We start from the raw sequence: 22,421 nt of genomic DNA, 5'->3' as shown, positions 1-22,421 counted from the left end.
CTTCCCAAGGTCCTCCCGATCTGTGCAAGCCTAACCTTGACAGTGTGGAATTAACCCTTAACAGTGAAAACAGGGTGTTTTCTTCTAACAGTTTACATTGACATCTCTCCCCATAGGAATACATTGCCTGCTGCCCTAAATTCAACCTGATGCCTATGTGGGTTATGATTGCCATCTCAAGCTGTCTTCAATGACAATCCATCAGGCCACTATGAGGATTACCTGTGTTGAGTTTAAGCTTCCTAGAGCAACCGGAAGTGGTTAAATTACCCTAAAAGTGGTTTTGATATACCCAACCTGCAGTTTGTATAAACACTGAGTTCAACCCTCTGTAAATCAGTCAGTTCTTAACGTAAAGACTTGAAACTCAGGATTCTGTAAAAGCCTACCCCAATGAGGATATGTGTTTATTTTCAGCTTCCTGTGACAACCGGAAGTGCCTTGAATTGGGGTCATAGGGGCTGTTTCAAAGGGTTAAAAAGGTCACATCTTTCTAAAATGTCATGTGTGTGATTAGGCAACCCTCATGAACCGGTACATATTATAAAAACAGATTTTTATCCGGTTTTTTTGGCTCTTTTTGGAGGACTTACAAGTTCCACCTAGGTAGTGCTATGTATCCATGTATAGTCTGAATTTAATATATTTCCAGATTATGGTTGGGGGCCATATACAGAGCCACATATGTGAAGAGCAGCTGTCTCTGACGTTTTTGGGGAACGATATTGACATCCAGAAAGGTCTTAGCACAAGGCCCAAAACGAAGCCTGACCTAAATGTGAGGTGCTTTTGGGTGACAGCGGCAGAACCGTTGAGGCTAGAAGCACAATTCAATCACAGGAACCTTCCCAAGGTCCTCCCGATCTGTGCAAGCCTAACCTTGACAGTGTGGAATTAACCCTTAACAGTGAAAACAGGGTGTTTTCTTCTAACAGTTTACATTGACATCTCTCCCCATAGGAATACATTGCCTGCTGCCCTAAATTCAACCTGATGCCTATGTGGGTTATGATTGCCATCTCAAGCTGTCTTCAATGACAATCCATCAGGCCACTATGAGGATTACCTGTGTTGAGTTTAAGCTTCCTAGAGCAACCGGAAGTGGTTAAATTACCCTAAAAGTGGTTTTGATATACCCAACCTGCAGTTTGTATAAACACTGAGTTCAACCCTCTGTAAATCAGTCAGTTCTTAACGTAAAGACTTGAAACTCAGGATTCTGTAAAAGCCTACCCCAATGAGGATATGTGTTTATTTTCAGCTTCCTGTGACAACCGGAAGTGCCTTGAATTGGGGTCATAGGGGCTGTTTCAAAGGGTTAAAAAGGTCACATCTTTCTAAAATGTCATGTGTGTGATTAGGCAACCCTCATGAACCGGTACATATTATAAAAACAGATTTTTATCCGGTTTTTTTGGCTCTTTTTGGAGGACTTACAAGTTCCACCTAGGTAGTGCTATGTATCCATGTATAGTCTGAATTTAATATATTTCCAGATTATGGTTGGGGGCCATATACAGAGCCACATATGTGAAGAGCAGCTGTCTCTGACGTTTTTGGGGAACGATATTGACATCCAGAAAGGTCTTAGCACAAGGCCCAAAACGAAGCCTGACCTAAATGTGAGGTGCTTTTGGGTGACAGCGGCAGAACCGTTGAGGCTAGAAGCACAATTCAATCACAGGAACCTTCCCAAGGTCCTCCCGATCTGTGCAAGCCTAACCTTGACAGTGTGGAATTAACCCTTAACAGTGAAAACAGGGTGTTTTCTTCTAACAGTTTACATTGACATCTCTCCCCATAGGAATACATTGCCTGCTGCCCTAAATTCAACCTGATGCCTATGTGGGTTATGATTGCCATCTCAAGCTGTCTTCAATGACAATCCATCAGGCCACTATGAGGATTACCTGTGTTGAGTTTAAGCTTCCTAGAGCAACCGGAAGTGGTTAAATTACCCTAAAAGTGGTTTTGATATACCCAACCTGCAGTTTGTATAAACACTGAGTTCAACCCTCTGTAAATCAGTCAGTTCTTAACGTAAAGACTTGAAACTCAGGATTCTGTAAAAGCCTACCCCAATGAGGATATGTGTTTATTTTCAGCTTCCTGTGACAACCGGAAGTGCCTTGAATTGGGGTCATAGGGGCTGTTTCAAAGGGTTAAAAAGGTCACATCTTTCTAAAATGTCATGTGTGTGATTAGGCAACCCTCATGAACCGGTACATATTATAAAAACAGATTTTTATCCGGTTTTTTTGGCTCTTTTTGGAGGACTTACAAGTTCCACCTAGGTAGTGCTATGTATCCATGTATAGTCTGAATTTAATATATTTCCAGATTATGGTTGGGGGCCATATACAGAGCCACATATGTGAAGAGCAGCTGTCTCTGACGTTTTTGGGGAACGATATTGACATCCAGAAAGGTCTTAGCACAAGGCCCAAAACGAAGCCTGACCTAAATGTGAGGTGCTTTTGGGTGACAGCGGCAGAACCGTTGAGGCTAGAAGCACAATTCAATCACAGGAACCTTCCCAAGGTCCTCCCGATCTGTGCAAGCCTAACCTTGACAGTGTGGAATTAACCCTTAACAGTGAAAACAGGGTGTTTTCTTCTAACAGTTTACATTGACATCTCTCCCCATAGGAATACATTGCCTGCTGCCCTAAATTCAACCTGATGCCTATGTGGGTTATGATTGCCATCTCAAGCTGTCTTCAATGACAATCCATCAGGCCACTATGAGGATTACCTGTGTTGAGTTTAAGCTTCCTAGAGCAACCGGAAGTGGTTAAATTACCCTAAAAGTGGTTTTGATATACCCAACCTGCAGTTTGTATAAACACTGAGTTCAACCCTCTGTAAATCAGTCAGTTCTTAACGTAAAGACTTGAAACTCAGGATTCTGTAAAAGCCTACCCCAATGAGGATATGTGTTTATTTTCAGCTTCCTGTGACAACCGGAAGTGCCTTGAATTGGGGTCATAGGGGCTGTTTCAAAGGGTTAAAAAGGTCACATCTTTCTAAAATGTCATGTGTGTGATTAGGCAACCCTCATGAACCGGTACATATTATAAAAACAGATTTTTATCCGGTTTTTTTGGCTCTTTTTGGAGGACTTACAAGTTCCACCTAGGTAGTGCTATGTATCCATGTATAGTCTGAATTTAATATATTTCCAGATTATGGTTGGGGGCCATATACAGAGCCACATATGTGAAGAGCAGCTGTCTCTGACGTTTTTGGGGAACGATATTGACATCCAGAAAGGTCTTAGCACAAGGCCCAAAACGAAGCCTGACCTAAATGTGAGGTGCTTTTGGGTGACAGCGGCAGAACCGTTGAGGCTAGAAGCACAATTCAATCACAGGAACCTTCCCAAGGTCCTCCCGATCTGTGCAAGCCTAACCTTGACAGTGTGGAATTAACCCTTAACAGTGAAAACAGGGTGTTTTCTTCTAACAGTTTACATTGACATCTCTCCCCATAGGAATACATTGCCTGCTGCCCTAAATTCAACCTGATGCCTATGTGGGTTATGATTGCCATCTCAAGCTGTCTTCAATGACAATCCATCAGGCCACTATGAGGATTACCTGTGTTGAGTTTAAGCTTCCTAGAGCAACCGGAAGTGGTTAAATTACCCTAAAAGTGGTTTTGATATACCCAACCTGCAGTTTGTATAAACACTGAGTTCAACCCTCTGTAAATCAGTCAGTTCTTAACGTAAAGACTTGAAACTCAGGATTCTGTAAAAGCCTACCCCAATGAGGATATGTGTTTATTTTCAGCTTCCTGTGACAACCGGAAGTGCCTTGAATTGGGGTCATAGGGGCTGTTTCAAAGGGTTAAAAAGGTCACATCTTTCTAAAATGTCATGTGTGTGATTAGGCAACCCTCATGAACCGGTACATATTATAAAAACAGATTTTTATCCGGTTTTTTTGGCTCTTTTTGGAGGACTTACAAGTTCCACCTAGGTAGTGCTATGTATCCATGTATAGTCTGAATTTAATATATTTCCAGATTATGGTTGGGGGCCATATACAGAGCCACATATGTGAAGAGCAGCTGTCTCTGACGTTTTTGGGGAACGATATTGACATCCAGAAAGGTCTTAGCACAAGGCCCAAAACGAAGCCTGACCTAAATGTGAGGTGCTTTTGGGTGACAGCGGCAGAACCGTTGAGGCTAGAAGCACAATTCAATCACAGGAACCTTCCCAAGGTCCTCCCGATCTGTGCAAGCCTAACCTTGACAGTGTGGAATTAACCCTTAACAGTGAAAACAGGGTGTTTTCTTCTAACAGTTTACATTGACATCTCTCCCCATAGGAATACATTGCCTGCTGCCCTAAATTCAACCTGATGCCTATGTGGGTTATGATTGCCATCTCAAGCTGTCTTCAATGACAATCCATCAGGCCACTATGAGGATTACCTGTGTTGAGTTTAAGCTTCCTAGAGCAACCGGAAGTGGTTAAATTACCCTAAAAGTGGTTTTGATATACCCAACCTGCAGTTTGTATAAACACTGAGTTCAACCCTCTGTAAATCAGTCAGTTCTTAACGTAAAGACTTGAAACTCAGGATTCTGTAAAAGCCTACCCCAATGAGGATATGTGTTTATTTTCAGCTTCCTGTGACAACCGGAAGTGCCTTGAATTGGGGTCATAGGGGCTGTTTCAAAGGGTTAAAAAGGTCACATCTTTCTAAAATGTCATGTGTGTGATTAGGCAACCCTCATGAACCGGTACATATTATAAAAACAGATTTTTATCCGGTTTTTTTGGCTCTTTTTGGAGGACTTACAAGTTCCACCTAGGTAGTGCTATGTATCCATGTATAGTCTGAATTTAATATATTTCCAGATTATGGTTGGGGGCCATATACAGAGCCACATATGTGAAGAGCAGCTGTCTCTGACGTTTTTGGGGAACGATATTGACATCCAGAAAGGTCTTAGCACAAGGCCCAAAACGAAGCCTGACCTAAATGTGAGGTGCTTTTGGGTGACAGCGGCAGAACCGTTGAGGCTAGAAGCACAATTCAATCACAGGAACCTTCCCAAGGTCCTCCCGATCTGTGCAAGCCTAACCTTGACAGTGTGGAATTAACCCTTAACAGTGAAAACAGGGTGTTTTCTTCTAACAGTTTACATTGACATCTCTCCCCATAGGAATACATTGCCTGCTGCCCTAAATTCAACCTGATGCCTATGTGGGTTATGATTGCCATCTCAAGCTGTCTTCAATGACAATCCATCAGGCCACTATGAGGATTACCTGTGTTGAGTTTAAGCTTCCTAGAGCAACCGGAAGTGGTTAAATTACCCTAAAAGTGGTTTTGATATACCCAACCTGCAGTTTGTATAAACACTGAGTTCAACCCTCTGTAAATCAGTCAGTTCTTAACGTAAAGACTTGAAACTCAGGATTCTGTAAAAGCCTACCCCAATGAGGATATGTGTTTATTTTCAGCTTCCTGTGACAACCGGAAGTGCCTTGAATTGGGGTCATAGGGGCTGTTTCAAAGGGTTAAAAAGGTCACATCTTTCTAAAATGTCATGTGTGTGATTAGGCAACCCTCATGAACCGGTACATATTATAAAAACAGATTTTTATCCGGTTTTTTTGGCTCTTTTTGGAGGACTTACAAGTTCCACCTAGGTAGTGCTATGTATCCATGTATAGTCTGAATTTAATATATTTCCAGATTATGGTTGGGGGCCATATACAGAGCCACATATGTGAAGAGCAGCTGTCTCTGACGTTTTTGGGGAACGATATTGACATCCAGAAAGGTCTTAGCACAAGGCCCAAAACGAAGCCTGACCTAAATGTGAGGTGCTTTTGGGTGACAGCGGCAGAACCGTTGAGGCTAGAAGCACAATTCAATCACAGGAACCTTCCCAAGGTCCTCCCGATCTGTGCAAGCCTAACCTTGACAGTGTGGAATTAACCCTTAACAGTGAAAACAGGGTGTTTTCTTCTAACAGTTTACATTGACATCTCTCCCCATAGGAATACATTGCCTGCTGCCCTAAATTCAACCTGATGCCTATGTGGGTTATGATTGCCATCTCAAGCTGTCTTCAATGACAATCCATCAGGCCACTATGAGGATTACCTGTGTTGAGTTTAAGCTTCCTAGAGCAACCGGAAGTGGTTAAATTACCCTAAAAGTGGTTTTGATATACCCAACCTGCAGTTTGTATAAACACTGAGTTCAACCCTCTGTAAATCAGTCAGTTCTTAACGTAAAGACTTGAAACTCAGGATTCTGTAAAAGCCTACCCCAATGAGGATATGTGTTTATTTTCAGCTTCCTGTGACAACCGGAAGTGCCTTGAATTGGGGTCATAGGGGCTGTTTCAAAGGGTTAAAAAGGTCACATCTTTCTAAAATGTCATGTGTGTGATTAGGCAACCCTCATGAACCGGTACATATTATAAAAACAGATTTTTATCCGGTTTTTTTGGCTCTTTTTGGAGGACTTACAAGTTCCACCTAGGTAGTGCTATGTATCCATGTATAGTCTGAATTTAATATATTTCCAGATTATGGTTGGGGGCCATATACAGAGCCACATATGTGAAGAGCAGCTGTCTCTGACGTTTTTGGGGAACGATATTGACATCCAGAAAGGTCTTAGCACAAGGCCCAAAACGAAGCCTGACCTAAATGTGAGGTGCTTTTGGGTGACAGCGGCAGAACCGTTGAGGCTAGAAGCACAATTCAATCACAGGAACCTTCCCAAGGTCCTCCCGATCTGTGCAAGCCTAACCTTGACAGTGTGGAATTAACCCTTAACAGTGAAAACAGGGTGTTTTCTTCTAACAGTTTACATTGACATCTCTCCCCATAGGAATACATTGCCTGCTGCCCTAAATTCAACCTGATGCCTATGTGGGTTATGATTGCCATCTCAAGCTGTCTTCAATGACAATCCATCAGGCCACTATGAGGATTACCTGTGTTGAGTTTAAGCTTCCTAGAGCAACTGGAAGTGGTTAAATTACCCTAAAAGTGGTTTTGATATACCCAACCTGCAGTTTGTATAAACACTGAGTTCAACCCTCTGTAAATCAGTCAGTTCTTAACGTAAAGACTTGAAACTCAGGATTCTGTAAAAGCCTACCCCAATGAGGATATGTGTTTATTTTCAGCTTCCTGTGACAACCGGAAGTGCCTTGAATTGGGGTCATAGGGGCTGTTTCAAAGGGTTAAAAAGGTCACATCTTTCTAAAATGTCATGTGTGTGATTAGGCAACCCTCATGAACTGGTACATATTATAAAAACAGATTTTTATCCGGTTTTTTTGGCCCTTTTTGGAACGTTTACAAATTCTATCTAACTAAGGGTATTCGTACATTTCTAGTCTTCAAAGCTATTGAGGGGATTTGTCTAGGGGGTCATAGCTTAAACATGTCTATGGCAATGAGGGGAGATGCGTATGTGAGTCTCGAGCTAATCAGACCATTGATATAAGAAGCCTTGCCCCTGGACACTTGTAACTTAACTGGGTGGCACAACGTGGCACTCCCGACATCATACTTGAATACTGAGCCAATAGCAGCATCTATATATTAGAAATGGCCTTAGGCCCCATAAAGTTCATAAACGAGATGGGCGTGGCCACCCTACCTTCATACTTGAGGCTTTAGCCAACCGCAAAATATATATACAGTACCAGTCAAATGTTTGGACACACATACTCATTCAAGGGATTCTATATTTTTACTATTTTCTACATTGTAGAATAATATTGTAGACATCAAAACTATGAAATAACACATATGGAATCACATAGTAACCAAAAAAGTGTTAAACAAATAAAAATATATTTGAGATTTGACATTATTTTAAGTAAACACCCTTTGCCTTGATGACAGCTTCGCACACTCTTGGCACTCTCTTCGCACACTCTTGACAGCTTCATAAGGTAGTCACCTGGAATGCATTTCAATTAACAGGTGTGCCTTGTTAAAAGTACATTTGTGGAATTTCTTTCTTTCTTAATGCGTTTGAGCCAATCAGTTGTGTTGTGACAAGGTAGGGGTGGTATACAGAAGATAGCTCTATTTGGTAAAATACCAAGTCCCTATTATGGCAAGAACAGCGCAAGTAAGCAAAGACAAACGACAGTCCATCATTACTTAAAGACATGAAGGTCAGTCAATGAGGAAAATGTCAATAACTTTTTAAAAGTTTCTTCAAGTGCAGTCACAAAAACCATCAAGCGCTATAATTAAACTGGCTCTCATGAGGACCGCCACAGGAAAGGAAGAACCAGAGTTACCTCTGCTGCAGAGGATGAGTTCATTAGAGTTACCAGCCTCAGATTGCAGCCCAAATAAATGCTTCCCAGAGTTCAAGTAACATCAACTGTTCAGAGGAGAATGCGTGAATCAGGCCTTCATGGCCGAATTGCTGCAAAGAAACCACTACTAAAGGACACCAAAAATAAGAAGAGACTTGTTTGGCCCAAGAAACTCTAGCAATGGACATTAGACCGGTGGAAATCTGTCCTTTGGTCTGATGAGTCCAAATTTGAAATGTTTGGGTCCAACTGTGTCTTTGTGAGACGCAGAGCAGGTAAACGGATTATCTATGCATGTGTGGTTCCCACCGTGAAGCATGGAGAAGGAGGTGTGGTGGTGCTTTGCTGGTGACACTGTCAGAGATTTATTTAGAATTCAAGGCACACTTAACCAGCATGGCTACCACAGCATTCTGCAGCGATACACCGTCTGCGCTTAGTGGGGATATCATTTATTTTTCAAAAGGACAATGACCCAAAACTCACCTCCAGGCTGTGTAAGGGCTATTTGACCAAGGAGAGTGATGGAGTGCTGCATCAGATGACCTGGCCTCCACAATCAGCCGACCTCAACCCAATTGAGATGGTTTGGGATGAGTTGGACCGTAGAGTGAAGGAAAAGCAACCAACAAGTACTCAGCATATGTGAGAACTCCTTCAAGACTGCTGGAAAAGCATTCCAGGTGAAGCTGGGTGAGAGAATGCCAAGAGTGTGCAAAGCTGTCATCAAGGCAAAGGGTTTAAAGAATCTCAAATATAAAATATATTTTGAGTTGTTTAACACTTTTTTGGTTACAACATGATTCCATATGTATTATTCTCAGTTTTGATGTTTTCACTATTATTCTACAATGTAGAAAATAGTAAAAATAAAGAAAAACCCTTAAATGAGTTTGTGTGTCCAAACTTTTGACTGGTACTGTATATTAGAGTTGGCTTTAGGCACTTAAAGTCACAGATCTAGGATCAGTTGACCTCCACTCAATGTTAACATGAGCCACTAATATCTTACTTCAGTATTGTCTATAGCAGTTTCTTCATTAAGACTTATATTTGGCCTTAATATACACTGCTCAAAAAAATATAGGGAACACTTAAACAACACAATGTAACTCCAAGTCAATCACACTTCTGTGAAATCAAACTGTCCACTTAGGAAGCAACACTGATTGACAATAAATTTCACATGCTGTTGTGCAAATGGAATAGACAACATGTGGAAATTATAGGCAATTAGCAAGACACCCCCAATAAAGGAGTGGTTCTGCTGGTGGTGACCACAGACCACTTCTCAGTTCCTATGCTTCCTGGGTGATGTTTTGTTCACTTTTGAATGCTGGCGGTGCTTTCACTCTAGTGGTAGCATGAGACGGAGTCTACAACCCACACAAGTGGCTCAGGTAGTGCAGCTCATCCAGGATGGCACATCAATGCGAGCTGTGGCAAGGAGGTTTGCTGTGTCTGTCAGCGTAGTGTCCAGAGCATGGAGGCGCTACCAGGAGACAGGCCAGTACATCAGGAGACGTGGAGGAGGCCGTAGGAGGGCAACAACCCAGCAGCAGGACCGCTACCTCCGCCTTTGTGCAAGGAGGAGTAGGAGGAGCACTGCCAGAGCCCTGCAAAATGACCTCCAGCAGGCCACAAATGTGCATGTGTCTGCTCAAACGGTCAGAAACAGACTCCATGAGGGTGGTATGAGGGCCCGACGTCCACAGGTGGGGGTTGTGCTTAGAGCCCAACACCGTGCAGGACGTTTGGCATTTGCCAGAGAACACCAAGATTGGCAAATTTGCCACTGGCGCCCAGTGCTCTTCACAGATGAAAGCAGGTTCACACTGAGCACATGTGACAGACGTGACAGAGTCTGGAGACGCCGTGGAGAACGTTCTGCTGCCTGCAACATCCTCCAGCATGACCGGTTTGGCGGTGGGTCAGTCATGGTGTGGGGTGGCATTTCTTTGGGGGGCCGCACAGCCCTCAATGTGCTCGCCAGAGGTAGCCTGACTGCCATTAGGTACCGAGATGAGATCCTCAGACCCCTTGTGAGAACATATGCTGGTGCTGTTGGCCCTGGGTTCCTCCTAATGCAAGACAATGCTAGACCTCATGTGGCTGGAGTGTGTCAGCAGTTCCTGCAAGAGGAAGGCATTGATGCTATGGACTGGCCCGCCCGTTCCCCAGACCTGAATCCAATTGAGCACATCTGGGACATCATGTCTCGCTCCATCCACCAACGCCACACTGCACCACAGACTGTCCAGGAGTTGGCGGATGCTTTAGTCCAGGTCTGGGAGGAGATCCCTCAGGAGACCATCCGCCACCTCATCAGGAGCATGCCCAGGCGTTGTAGGAAGGTCATACAGGCACGTGGAGGCCACACACACTACTGAGCTTCATTTTGACTTGTTTTAAGGACATTACATCAAAGTTGGATCAGCCTGTATTGTGGTTTTCCACTTTAATTTTGAGTGTGACTCCAAATCCAGACCTCCATGGGTTGATAAATTTGATTTCCATTGACCATTTTTGTGTGATTTTGTTGTCATCACATTTAACTATGTAAAGAAAAAGGTATTTAAGAATATTTCATTCATTCAGATCTAGGATGTGTTATTTTAGTGTTCCCTTTATTTTTTTGAGCAGTGTATATGACTTTGTGGTTGTGGGTGGATGTCAACTGCTGGCTGGAATTCTCACTCAACTGTACCACTAATATGAACCTGTTCTACAGACTCTTGTAGACTACTATGCACTGAAAAACAGTTAATATGTTACAAATCAAAGCTTAACATTGAAATATGTGATTTCAAATGATTAAGTTAAATTCAGATAGGCATGTTATGTGCTCTCTAACACAAACATAAAATGTGTTGTTGCTGTAGACCTTTTAACAGATCTAGTTGACCTCCACAGAATGTGCACATTAGCCACTAATATCTGACTTCAGTACTGTCTATAGCTGTTTGTTCATTAATACTTATATGTGGCCTTAATATACAGCATATGACCTGGTAAAGGAGAGGGGGATGGGAGCAGAGAAGGGGATGGGAGGCTGCTCAATGATTGGCTGTAGTGTAGGGCGTGTCATACAATGTATCAAAATTTCAACTGCTGGCTGGAATTCTCACTCAACTGTACCACTAATATGAACCTGTTCTACAGACTCTTGTAGACTACTATGCACTGAAAAACAGTTAATATGTTACAAATCAAAGCTTAACATTGAAATATGTGATTTCAAATGATTAAGTTAAATTCAGATAGGCATGTTATGTGCTCTCTAACACAAACATAAAATGTGTTGTTGTTGTAGACCTTTTAACAGATCTAGTTGACCTCCACAGAATGTGCACATTAGCCACTAATATCTGACTTCAGTATAGTTTATAGAGGTGTATATGTCTGTCTGTGTCTTTCAGTTTCTATTTAGACTACATCAAATATGAAGAAGCTGTGCAGCCACACCATGTTCAACATGTTACCTAATTAGCTAGCTAGCTGACAATCTGGTTTACCTGTAGCATATAAACATTTGTTGGCACAGAAAGAAAGGGGATACGAAAAATGATTGATCAAATTCCTCCTGACACTATCTGACTGGGTTAATAACTTAATATTAAGTTAATATGGACCCATTGTCTTAGACTTGAACTCTTGGACCAAACAGTGGGACTCTGATTTCAGCCATAGGGACTTGTGACTCGACTCCTGACTCCAACATTGGTGACTTTGACTCAACTCAGAGTAGCCATAGGGTCTTGTGAATTGACTCGGACTTATGCTTTTGTGACTCAACTACAACACTGCTGCCATTACATGGCTACTACTACTGCTTCAACTACCAATTCTAGCAAGTTGTACCCCAGGTTGGGTACACTTTTCTGCTGCTCCCTCAAAAGCATTAAGCAGACATTTTGATTATACCTCCCTCCCCATAACTCTCTGTTGGGGTGAGGCTTTCTACAAATATACGCAGCAAGAGGATTACAACAGCTAACACAGGAAGCTGAAATCCTGGGGTCTGCCTTATGTTCCCTCAGTTCTACCCCAGTTTGAAAATGTGCTTTTCATCCATGACCAGGCCATGTTTCGGCCATTTTGCCGCACTAGGCAAGTCTGCAATAGACCTTCTCCTACCCGGAAAAGAAATAGGCCTATAGTGTACAATGTTGGCCTATAATGTCATTTTATAACTAGGCCTAACATTTGATAGCCTACCATTTGTAAAACATGCAGTTGCGTTGGCTTTATTAACCCAGTCCTGATTCCTGACAAAGGCTTATAGGGACTTGTCCTTTAAGATATGAACATCAGCTACTCATCAGCTACCCAATGTTATTATGAGTTTTCTTGAGGCTTTTTGCAAAGAGATCAATGCTGATGTAAAGGCCTACGTCTTCACAGCAGTACAAACCTGAAATCACGTATTATCATTACATTTTATTCCACATTGTGAAACCAGGGATCTAGTGGAAGATAAATGCAAATATGATTAAAAAAAGGCCTGTTATAAGAGAGAAAGAGAGATTGTGGGAGTAGCTGAGTGCCTATAGTGAGAGATGGCTGTTAATATCAGTAGGCTGTTTGAGTGGTCTGTGGGCAGGTAATTAATCTGATTGCTGATGGGTTAGGTTGCTAGATCAAATCTTAACCTGCCATAAGCTACTTTTGTGTCAGCAAGTCTCCCCAGTGAAAAATGTACATATCCACCACTCCATCTTTCATGTACAGACCATTCAAGTAGCTGCACTTACCACCTCACTGATACTGATTGTGTAAGCTACAAACCCAAATTGTCTAAGGAAATGTGGCTAACAGTAATAACATTGCAGACATATTCAGAAATCTGGGCTGATGGAATCATTGTTATGCATATCTACTGGCCATAATTTCCGCTTGAGGTCCTGCCCCTCCCCCACTGCAAAGTGCACAACAGTACCAAACTATCAAAGGTTTTATAGGTCAACACAGTCCCCCCCCTCCCCCGTCCTGTATATTATTTATATATACTTGTGTTCCCATATGTACTTCCTGTATTTATGTGTTGTTAATAAAAATATTATAATAATAAAAGATACACAGTTCCCCCTCCCCCATGTTGCAGCATAAATCTCTGCTCAAGGTTGCCATGTACACTATTTGTGGTTTATTGATGTACTTTTAAAACTTTGTGGCAGGTGAAAGGTTTTGGTCGCTAGGTGGAAGTTGTTATACTACTTCTATATTGCAACGTTACCAACATGGCATTTAAAAAAAATCATTAATTTCGCCGTATTCTGCTAAAATTGTGCTAGTGAAGGTGGGTTTTGAAGGCTGGTTTTGAGCAGACTCCTAGAAATTTGAAATTGACCTGGCAAACCTGTCCCTGCCTGAGCGTGATCACCACTGAAGTAGCTGTGCAGCACGTGTTTTAAGGAAGAGGAGGATGGTTGCAGATGTTTGCATTCATGCAAGAAGGTAAGCTATTAACTAAACTGTTAACCAATATTCTAGCTAAAATTGTATTTGGTGTATTGACAAGCAATGCATGTTCTCGTTGTCTTTATTTTTAATGAATTAATGTCAGTCATGTATGTCTTTCGGTGGAATCCAACATGCATTGACGATGTCTGAAAGCCGCATTGTGTCAGATATACTGCGTCATGACATTGAAATTGGCAGGTTTATCCAAACAATTCATTAATGTGCAATTGTTACTTTGCATGTTTCTACCTTATAGTTATTTGTGGCTTGCTAACGGTTAGTGTGCTAGCTAACTGTTAGCGTGCTAGCTAACGGTTAGCATGCTACCCATGCTAGTTAAAAAAAGAAATATGCTAGCTATGGTTGCAAGCTAGCTAATAAGTTTAGCATAATTGGTAAACGTGTCTATGATTTAGAATACATGATTGTGGTTAACACAATGTTACATGCATTGGAAAATAATATTGCTATAGTGTAACAAGCTAGCAAGAAAAGCCAGTTCCTTTTCATCTGTTTTGTCAAGTCATAAGCCTGTATGTGTGTTAAAATATTTAAACCCCCTCATTAAATTAATGTATTGAAGTTGCGCCCGTTTTTTATAGCCCTTTCTTACCCAAATACCGTTTTTTACATTGAAATAATTCAGATGAAAATAAGAAATATGTTAAACTAATTAAGAAATAAGTGACCAGATTTTTTTTATTGAAAACCATGGACATTAGTTTGGGTGGGGGGAGGGGCGTGGTGGGGTTCCTAGTTCTTTTTTTTTTGCACATAAAAGAGTGAAACACCACAACAAGTATAAGGGTTGTGGAAAGTGTCCATTTTGGTAGGACTGTGACAATTCACTGTCTTGAAAAAATATATACATATACTGGCAGATTCTTTAACCAAATCCCTATTTCTTACACACATTTTTTAAGATCGAAAACATAATGGAAGATAAGAGTCCAGGAACCTACAAAGTAACCAATGCGGTATGTTTTCTGATTTGCCTAGTATTTAGAGTACGCTTGCCTTGCTTTAGCCAAACCACTCATACTGATTCTCTTTTAGTCCATCCATAAAAGCAGATTCAGCTTTAGTTGCATGCAGGAACTTGCATAATGTGCTTCTGTTATGCTTATACTTGCTTTTTTACCTTGAAAGTAGTTTTAAAAAAACAGAAATTGTAATAGATGTTTGTTGGACCTCTATTAGTCAATGATAACAGCCCCTCTATTAGTCAATGATAACAGTCATTGGTGTCCCCCAGCCCCTCTATTAGTCAATGATAACAGTCATTGGTGTCCCCCAGCCCATCCCCTGTTGTGTGCCGAGCAATCTTGTCATTCTATTAAGTCTCAACGTTTCTTTTTGTCTTCCTTTACAAAGGCACTGCAGAGGCTAAGAAGGCGCATGGAAAATCTAAAGAAGCATAGTTCAACTTGTGAGGCCAGATTTGAAAAGGAAAAGATAAATCCCGAAGCGCAGGTTTGTCAGTTGTTTAGAATGAGGATACTGGGGATGGTTGAATCGTTATCATATCCTATTGCCTAATTTGCACATGACTAATATCATTTTATTGTATCCTTAGATGTCAGACACCGAGGCTGCCAGTACCTCTGAGGCTGCCAGTACCTCTGAGGCTGCCAGTACCTCTGAGGCTGCCAGTACTTCTGGGTCGATAGTCAATGTGTTGGATGATGCACCACCGTTGATCAGAACAGACAGTATATACGTAAGTTAAAGTGTCATTCAACACCAGCACATACTGTAAGTTCTTGTGAATCAGCTTTGTAAATCAAAGATGGGCAAGTCTGCACTTTCATCCCATATTCATAGTATTATAACATAAACAAGTAGAGGAGCACAGTCGTAACTAATCAAAATGTGCCGGTGTCCAAATACTTTGTAATCTGTCTAGTTATCCAATATAATTTTTTTCTTCAATACAGTTGACCAAAGCTATGCTTGGATACAAGACTGATGACTCAATAACCAGCATTGACAACAGTGAAGGTGATTATGTCCCAGGGCCATCAGAATCATCAGAGGAAGACAATTCTGATGATTTTTCAGAACCAAAGACAAGGGTGGACAGCAGTAAACACGTTGATTTAGTCTCAGAGGGAGACAGTTCAGATAAAATAGCAGGAGTCAAGAGAAGGAATCACTACAAGAAGACTAGCAAGAGATGCAGAAGTTCCTCAGAAGAAAACAGCTCAAATGAAGAAACAGAACTCAAGAGAAAGAATCAATATGCAAATACTTATAAGAGATGTACTAGTTCCCCAATGTCAAACACTAGCAGTGAATCATTGCTTGTAATGAATGTCTCAGAATTAGATGGATCCAAAAAGTACCACCAAAAAAAGCACTTCTGTCTGTTTTGCGAGCAACCGCAATCCAAAATTGCCCGTCATTTACAACGTAAACATGGGGATGAAATAGAAGTAGCTACTGCACTTCGGTTTGCAAAGAGATCAAAAGCTAGGAGACTTCAGCTGAATCTTCTTCGCAAGAAGGGGAATCGGGCACACAACATTCAGGCACTTAAAGAAGGAAAGGGGGTTTTGGTACCATGTAAACAAACAAGTAATGACAAGACCAATCACCAGGACTATCAGCATTGTTTTGCCTGCCATGGGCTCTTTAAACGCAAATCTATGTGGAGGCATGTGGCAAGGTGCACACTAGCACAACACGTTCGAAAGGAGATGCCTGGCAAAACCAGAATACAGGCGCTCTGTGCTAATGCTCAACCGGTTGCTAAAGGAGTGAGTGAAAAGGTATGGAAACTTGTGAGTAACATGGCTCAAGATGATGTAGCCCATGCAGTAAAACAAGACAGATACATCTTGGCATTGGGTGAAAAAATGTACAACAAGAAAGGGGAGAACCCCTCACAACACCAGCACATTCGTCAAACTTTGCGAGAACTAGGGAGACTTGTGATTAAAGGTAGAAAGGTGACACCACTGAAAAAGATGAAGGATTATATCAACCCAAAACACTTCCAACACATCATAAAAGCTGTCAAAGAAGTGACTGGCTATGATGAAAAGACAAACAAATTCGAAAAAGCAACCCTGGCGACAAAGCTTGGGCAAAGCATCCAGAAAATTGCAGACATCATGGAGGGTGAAGCTCTTATTACCCAGAATGAAGAAAAGTTGAAGCTTGTCCGAGACTTCCAAGGCATCTACCGTCTTCGCTGGAATGAAATGATCTCTTCTGCTGCATATCGTACACTTGAACAGAAGAAATGGAACGCACCGCAGCTTATTCCATTAGCAGATGACGTTAAAAAAATACACATGTACTTAGATGAAAAGCAGAAACAATACTACAACCAACTGTGCGATGAGAAAACCTCAGGAAAATGGAGCAATCTAGCAAAAGTGATACTGGCTCAGATGATTATCTTCAACAGGAAAAGAGAGGGAGAGGTGTCAAAGATGTCTGTGGCAACATTTCACTCCAGGGACAAATCCCCACTTAACAAAGATGTTGCAGTGGCGCTAACAGAGGTTGAGAGACTACTCTGTGCGCATTTTGAACGCATTGAAACCTGTGGGAAGCGTGGCAGGAAGGTGCCTGTAATCCTTACTCCAGTGATGGTGGAATCTTTAGAGCTGCTTATCAAAGAGCGGTGCTCATGTGGAGTGAGCGAAGGAAATATCTACTTATTTGCCAGGCCAGGATATGATACACATTTTCGGGGGAATGACTGCATCCGCGCCTATGCCAAACAATGTGGTGCCAAGTTACCTGAAGCATTGTCATCAACTAAACTACGAAAACAGGTTGCCACCCTCTCCAGAGTGTTAAATCTCAATGATACAGAACAGGACCAGTTTGCTGACTTCTTGGGTCACGACATTCGGATTCATCGAAAGTTCTACCGTCTTCCAGAGGGAACGCTTCAGTTGGCCAAAATAAGTAAAATACTGATGGCATGTGAACAGGGCAGATTGGCAGAGTTCAAGGGGAAAAGTCTGGATCAAATAACCATCAGTCCCAGTGGTAAGTTTACCCCCAGTGTTTAGTTTAATGGCAAAAAGTTTACACTGACAATAAAAACAAAGGTTTTGTTTTGCGCAGATTTAGCTTGCCTCAATTTAGCATTCTTCTTTTGGCCATCTTTTAGAAAAAAGCATGGCTGAAAATAATGAGGCTGCAGACTCTTGTTCATCAGAGAACGACTCTGAGAGAGAGGAGTCATCTGAAAAATCCTATGAAGAAAATCTGACCGGTATGCCTATACCTTACATAGATATGGACGTATTCTTAATTACAATGTCCTTTTCGAAAAATACATGTTTTCCACTGATGTTTTCCAGGAGAGATGTCAGCGATTCGGGCCAAACAGCCAATGACTAAGGGAAAGCTGGGACAAAAGAGAGGCTCACATGGTTAGACTGTTTCCTGCTGTCTTCAGTCAGTGCATTTTCACTCTGGCAAAAAATGCTGACTCTAATTTCTTGTGCACTGATTTAACTTGCTGCAATTTGCTTTTGTTTTTATTGTCTTTTACAAACTGTTATGTCTGAAGAAATTGATGCTGCAGCCACTGATTGTGCATCAGAGAACGACTCTGAGAGAGAGGAGTCGTCTGAAAAATCCTATGAAGAAAATCTGACCGGTATGCCTATACCTTACATAGATATGGACGTATTCTTAATTACAATGTCCTTTTCGAAAAATACATGTTTTCCACTGATGTTTTCCAGGAGAGATGTCAGCGATTCGGGCCAAACAGCCAATCACCAAGGGAAAGCTGGGACAAAAGAGAGGCTCACATGGTTAGACTGTTTCCTGCTGTCTTCAGTCAGTGCATTTTCATTCTGTAGTGTCAACGTATAGTACAGTGCTGGTCCAGATCAATCCTGTCTTCATCAGTTGGTGTATTTCCAACCATGCCAGTACAGAACGGATTAGTTTGGATTGGACACAAGTCAAGACGTTAGATCTGAACTAGTGTGTCAGGATAGATGATAACACAGAAGGATTACCACACTTTACATTGTTTTTCCTGGGGGAGGGAACTTAATTTAATAAGTATTGCTTTTATTAGAAGGTTTACATTGCAAACAATTTGATGGGCTTAGATTCCATACAGATTGAGTCTGCCTTGATGTCAGCATTGCACATTCTTCTCTCACATCCTTATCTATGTAGTTATTTAGTTGGGATTGTTAGTTTAACCTCAACACACTTTGCAGAAACAGCTGCAACCTTGTAGAGTTAATACAGAGATGAACACATACTGTATTGTACTCAACCTTTATTTAATGTAGTCATTCATAATGTCATCTCTTTCCAAAGGTGCCAAAGGAACAAAAAGGTTTTGGTCGACAATAGAGGTGGATGCAGTTGAAGATTCCTTGATGAATTTTATCCGAATGGGAAAAACGCCTGGAAAACAAGACTGTGAGAAATGCATTGCTGCTTCTGGCCAAGCGCTAGTAAACAGGGACTGGAGAGCAGTAAAGTTCTATGTACACAACAGAATAGTTGCAGATCAGAGAAAATAAGTGTATAAGATGCTTCTATCTTGGTGTACCTCTGAGGATTTAATGGGACTTACTTGACTTAAGCTCATAGGCAGTTAATGAATGTCCTCCATCTCACTCTGTTTGGGGGAAGTTTTCCCAGGTGGGTTGTTCACTTTTGGAGTGATTAAGGTCTCAAGAATACAAAGCCTGCTGACTTTGAATGTTACAGAAAAATAAAAAACATTTTTCTAAACTATTAATCTGTTACTTGGATATAATGACTCTATTACTGAAATGGTTGTTCCAGTTTAAATACTTTACAGAAGAACTACACTACAGTAGAACTACACTACAGTAGAACTACACTACAGCCGTTGAGTTGCCATCCGTGTTGCATCATTGTGGCATTCTACATGCAATATTTTCAGTCATAAAATAGAATGAATGCATCAAATATCGATGTAATAAATGTATCACTAGTCACTTAAACAATGCCACTTTATATAATGTTTACATACCCTGCATTACTCATCTCATATGTATATACTGTTAAACCAGCTATAATGGTACCCTACATTACTCACCTCATATGTATATACTGTTAAACCAGCTATAATGTTACCATACCCTACATTACTCATCTCATATGTATATACTGTCCTCTATACCATCTACTGCATCTTGCCTATGCCGTTCGGCCATCGCTCATTCATATATTTATATGTACATATTCTTATTCATTCCTTTACACTTGTGTGTAAAAGGTAGTTGTGAAATTGTTACATTACTTGTTAGATATTACTGCACGGTCGGAACTAGAAGCACAAGCAATGCGCTACACTCGCATTAACGTCTGCTAACCATGTGTATTTGACCGATTTGATTTGATTTGATTTGCAATGTGCGGTCTCAAGTAGGTGGTAAAATTACAAGTGATCTTTTTTCAAGATGTCGGCAACTTTCGGTGATTTCCTCATATTAGATTTTTTTTCTAGCTCATGAGTGTAATTTCTGTGATTCTATGATGTCTGGAAAGCAGGGTCCTAAAAAGGTATGTAAATGTGAGGAGTCCTAAATTGGTTAGAAATGCAAGACTGTGTGTGTGTGTGTGTGTGTGTGTGTGTTGTCCTGTCCTCTCATCCTCCCTCTCAGGAGCAGCCACAGTGGTCCACCACCATAGATGGTATCTTCCCATAAATGATCTGCTCCATGCGGTTGAAGTAGAGCATGTTGATGGGGGACATCTTAGTTGGAGTACAACAGGGCCCTGTTGTACCCCGGGGGTTAGCCTTGTTCACCAGGTGAGTGTGGGGGTACTTCTGGAGGTGCATGTACTCACACTCTCCAGAACAGTAGTTGGCCTTGTAGCGTTTGGGGGCAATGATCCAGTCCCACCCAAAGGCCTCAAAGTCAACGGTGAGGGGGTAGCGGCAGCACCGTGTCTCTGAGGACTCTTCATCACAGTCCAGGCCTGAGGCCCTCCGGGAACGTTTTAGGTTCTCCAATATCTTCACCTCCACGAAGGGTTGCTGTGAATGGAATGACAATAAGAATGAAATCCAAAACAAAACAGCACTGCAAACATATGGTGGCATAACTCTGATGGAATGAAATGTCCACTGTGGATGGATTACGTGTATACATGGTTATCAATAACAATATATTTGATTAAACCTTGTAACCAACCTATTATGATGCCTATAGGCAAAATCACATTTCAAATCATTATGATATAATTACATTCCAGATGGTAGTACTTACCAGTCCCTCTTCTCCCAGCTCCGCTACAGTGACAGCCAAGTCCTGCCCTTTCGAATCATAAGCTTTGATCTCGAGACCATAATGAGTTTCTGGCTGACGAAGCCAGGTTTTGAGTAATTGATTGATGTCTACACTTTGCCAAGAGCTTGCACCAGAAGCCACATCGATCTTCAGGGAGAGGATCCTTATGCGCGAGTTTCCCTCAGTGGTTGCTTTTATGCGGGAGATTTGCAAGAAGACAGTTGTGACTGTGTCGGCTGGTCGCAGGTGCACCCAAAGTTGTGCATGTAAAATGTTGTTAGGTCGAATCTTCGGACTGAGATTGAAGAAACAACAAGATGGTATTCCGTCTTGTTGTGACATTGGTCCAACTAAAAAGAGAAGAGTTAGAATAAGTCCCAGTTTTGTCTATTTGGAACCCAATTACGCACAGCACACCGGTGAATTTACGCACAGACTTTTCTGGTTCCATGGCGCATGGCAGGCATAAACTACCCACTTTTGTATGAGCAAATACTTAATTACTTACGTTTTGCCATGGTTATGATCGTTTCAGTGGTGGCACGCTCCTCATCCTCCACACGATGCTCATACTGGTCTATAAGTTGTGTCAAGGGAGGCGCTTTCGGTAAGAGCTGCCTGATCATTTCTCGGCTGATGTTTGGAGCCTGCTCGAGCCTCAGAATGCTGAGAATTTGGGATCGGATGTTGTGGAGTCTCATTTGTCTGCTCTGTTCTCTGAACTCGCAGCTTGAGCATTGCTGTACTTCTCCCTCTTCTGTTGTTACGTTGGCTTGGCGCCTCGTGGTTTCATTCATCCCCATGGTGGTGCCAAGTACACCTAAGAGTGTCAGGTAAAGCATAAATTGCATCCTGTCACTTGTCTTTTTAATCCCACTTTGGACAGAATAGCCTATTCCAGGCCTATATAACACAGTGCCAAATATTTTAGTTACAATTTTTTATAATCTCCCCATCTCCCTTTTATGATTCTGATTGGCCGCATTAGAGATGAACGTTTTGTTTCAGTTTTAAAGAGATAGGCAGCTTTAAAATGCTATAGGCCAATTACTGGAAGCATGTACTATCTGTAGCTATGTTTCCATCCTATTGGCAACAGATTTTCATGTGAATTTTCTAGACTCCACTTAAAGAAAATATAACATTTTTCCACCTGTGGTGTGTTTCCACCAAAATGACTGGTTGTGGATACAAATCAGTGCCTGATGACGTAGTGCACACAAAATGTACGCCTACTTTTTCCACGTATGTTTTTTTATTCCATTGCATTTTCAACACTAGCGTAATTTTGTCACAAAAACTGTTGCATTAAATAGCAAATGTGCAGTGGCGATTTTAGCATGTAAATCTTGGTGGGGCAAAAAAATTAAAT

General features: G+C 41.5%; 2 protein-coding genes across 6 annotated transcripts; one reads left to right on the top strand and one right to left on the bottom strand.

The window, feature by feature from the left end:
- Positions 1 to 11,427: 11,427 nt before the first annotated feature.
- On the top strand, positions 11,428 to 19,523 carry LOC120033505. Of its 5 annotated transcripts, XM_038979875.1 has the most exons (10): positions 11,428 to 13,781; positions 14,711 to 14,764; positions 15,162 to 15,260; positions 15,364 to 15,507; positions 15,725 to 17,795; positions 17,920 to 18,024; positions 18,113 to 18,184; positions 18,325 to 18,414; positions 18,503 to 18,574; positions 19,098 to 19,523. In XM_038979875.1, the coding sequence occupies exons 2-10, from the start codon at positions 14,723 to 14,725 to the stop codon at positions 19,304 to 19,306; spliced, it is 2,904 nt and encodes a 967-aa protein (XP_038835803.1). In that variant the 5' UTR covers positions 11,428 to 13,781; positions 14,711 to 14,722; the 3' UTR covers positions 19,307 to 19,523. The 5 variants fall into 5 exon arrangements, 4 of the variants coding, with proteins under 4 accessions (XP_038835803.1, XP_038835801.1, XP_038835802.1 ...); XM_038979873.1 differs by having other exon boundaries at positions 14,711 to 15,260; XM_038979874.1 differs by having other exon boundaries at positions 11,428 to 14,764.
- Positions 19,524 to 20,415: 892 nt separating this feature from the next.
- LOC120033445 (growth/differentiation factor 8-like) lies at positions 20,416 to 21,900 on the bottom strand. Its single transcript, XM_038979804.1, has 3 exons — positions 21,558 to 21,900; positions 21,029 to 21,399; positions 20,416 to 20,796 (listed from the first exon to the last, which is right to left on the bottom strand). The coding sequence occupies exons 1-3, from the start codon at positions 21,898 to 21,900 to the stop codon at positions 20,416 to 20,418; spliced, it is 1,095 nt and encodes a 364-aa protein (XP_038835732.1).
- Positions 21,901 to 22,421: the final 521 nt, after the last annotated feature.

The sequence above is a fragment of the Salvelinus namaycush genome, chromosome 40 (genome assembly GCF_016432855.1).
Source record: "Salvelinus namaycush isolate Seneca chromosome 40, SaNama_1.0, whole genome shotgun sequence".
Taxonomy (NCBI): domain Eukaryota; kingdom Metazoa; phylum Chordata; class Actinopteri; order Salmoniformes; family Salmonidae; genus Salvelinus; species Salvelinus namaycush.
The sequence above is the reverse complement of the archived record's forward strand: the minus strand, read 5'-3'. Positions and strand labels throughout refer to the sequence as shown.

Coding starts and splice junctions, on each gene's coding strand:
- LOC120033505 (XM_038979873.1), top strand. CDS start 14,991: ATGATAACAGCCCCTCTATTAGTCAATGATAACAGTCATTGGTGTCCC. Junction 18,025..18,112: donor CTATGAAGAAAATCTGACCG/GTATGCCTATAC, acceptor GATGTTTTCCAG/GAGAGATGTCAGCGATTCGG. Junction 18,185..18,324: donor ACAAAAGAGAGGCTCACATG/GTTAGACTGTTT, acceptor TTATGTCTGAAG/AAATTGATGCTGCAGCCACT.
- LOC120033445 (XM_038979804.1), bottom strand. CDS start 21,900: ATGCAATTTATGCTTTACCTGACACTCTTAGGTGTACTTGGCACCACC. Junction 21,400..21,557: donor GATCATAACCATGGCAAAAC/GTAAGTAATTAA, acceptor TTCTCTTTTTAG/TTGGACCAATGTCACAACAA. Junction 20,797..21,028: donor AGCTGGGAGAAGAGGGACTG/GTAAGTACTACC, acceptor TTCCATTCACAG/CAACCCTTCGTGGAGGTGAA.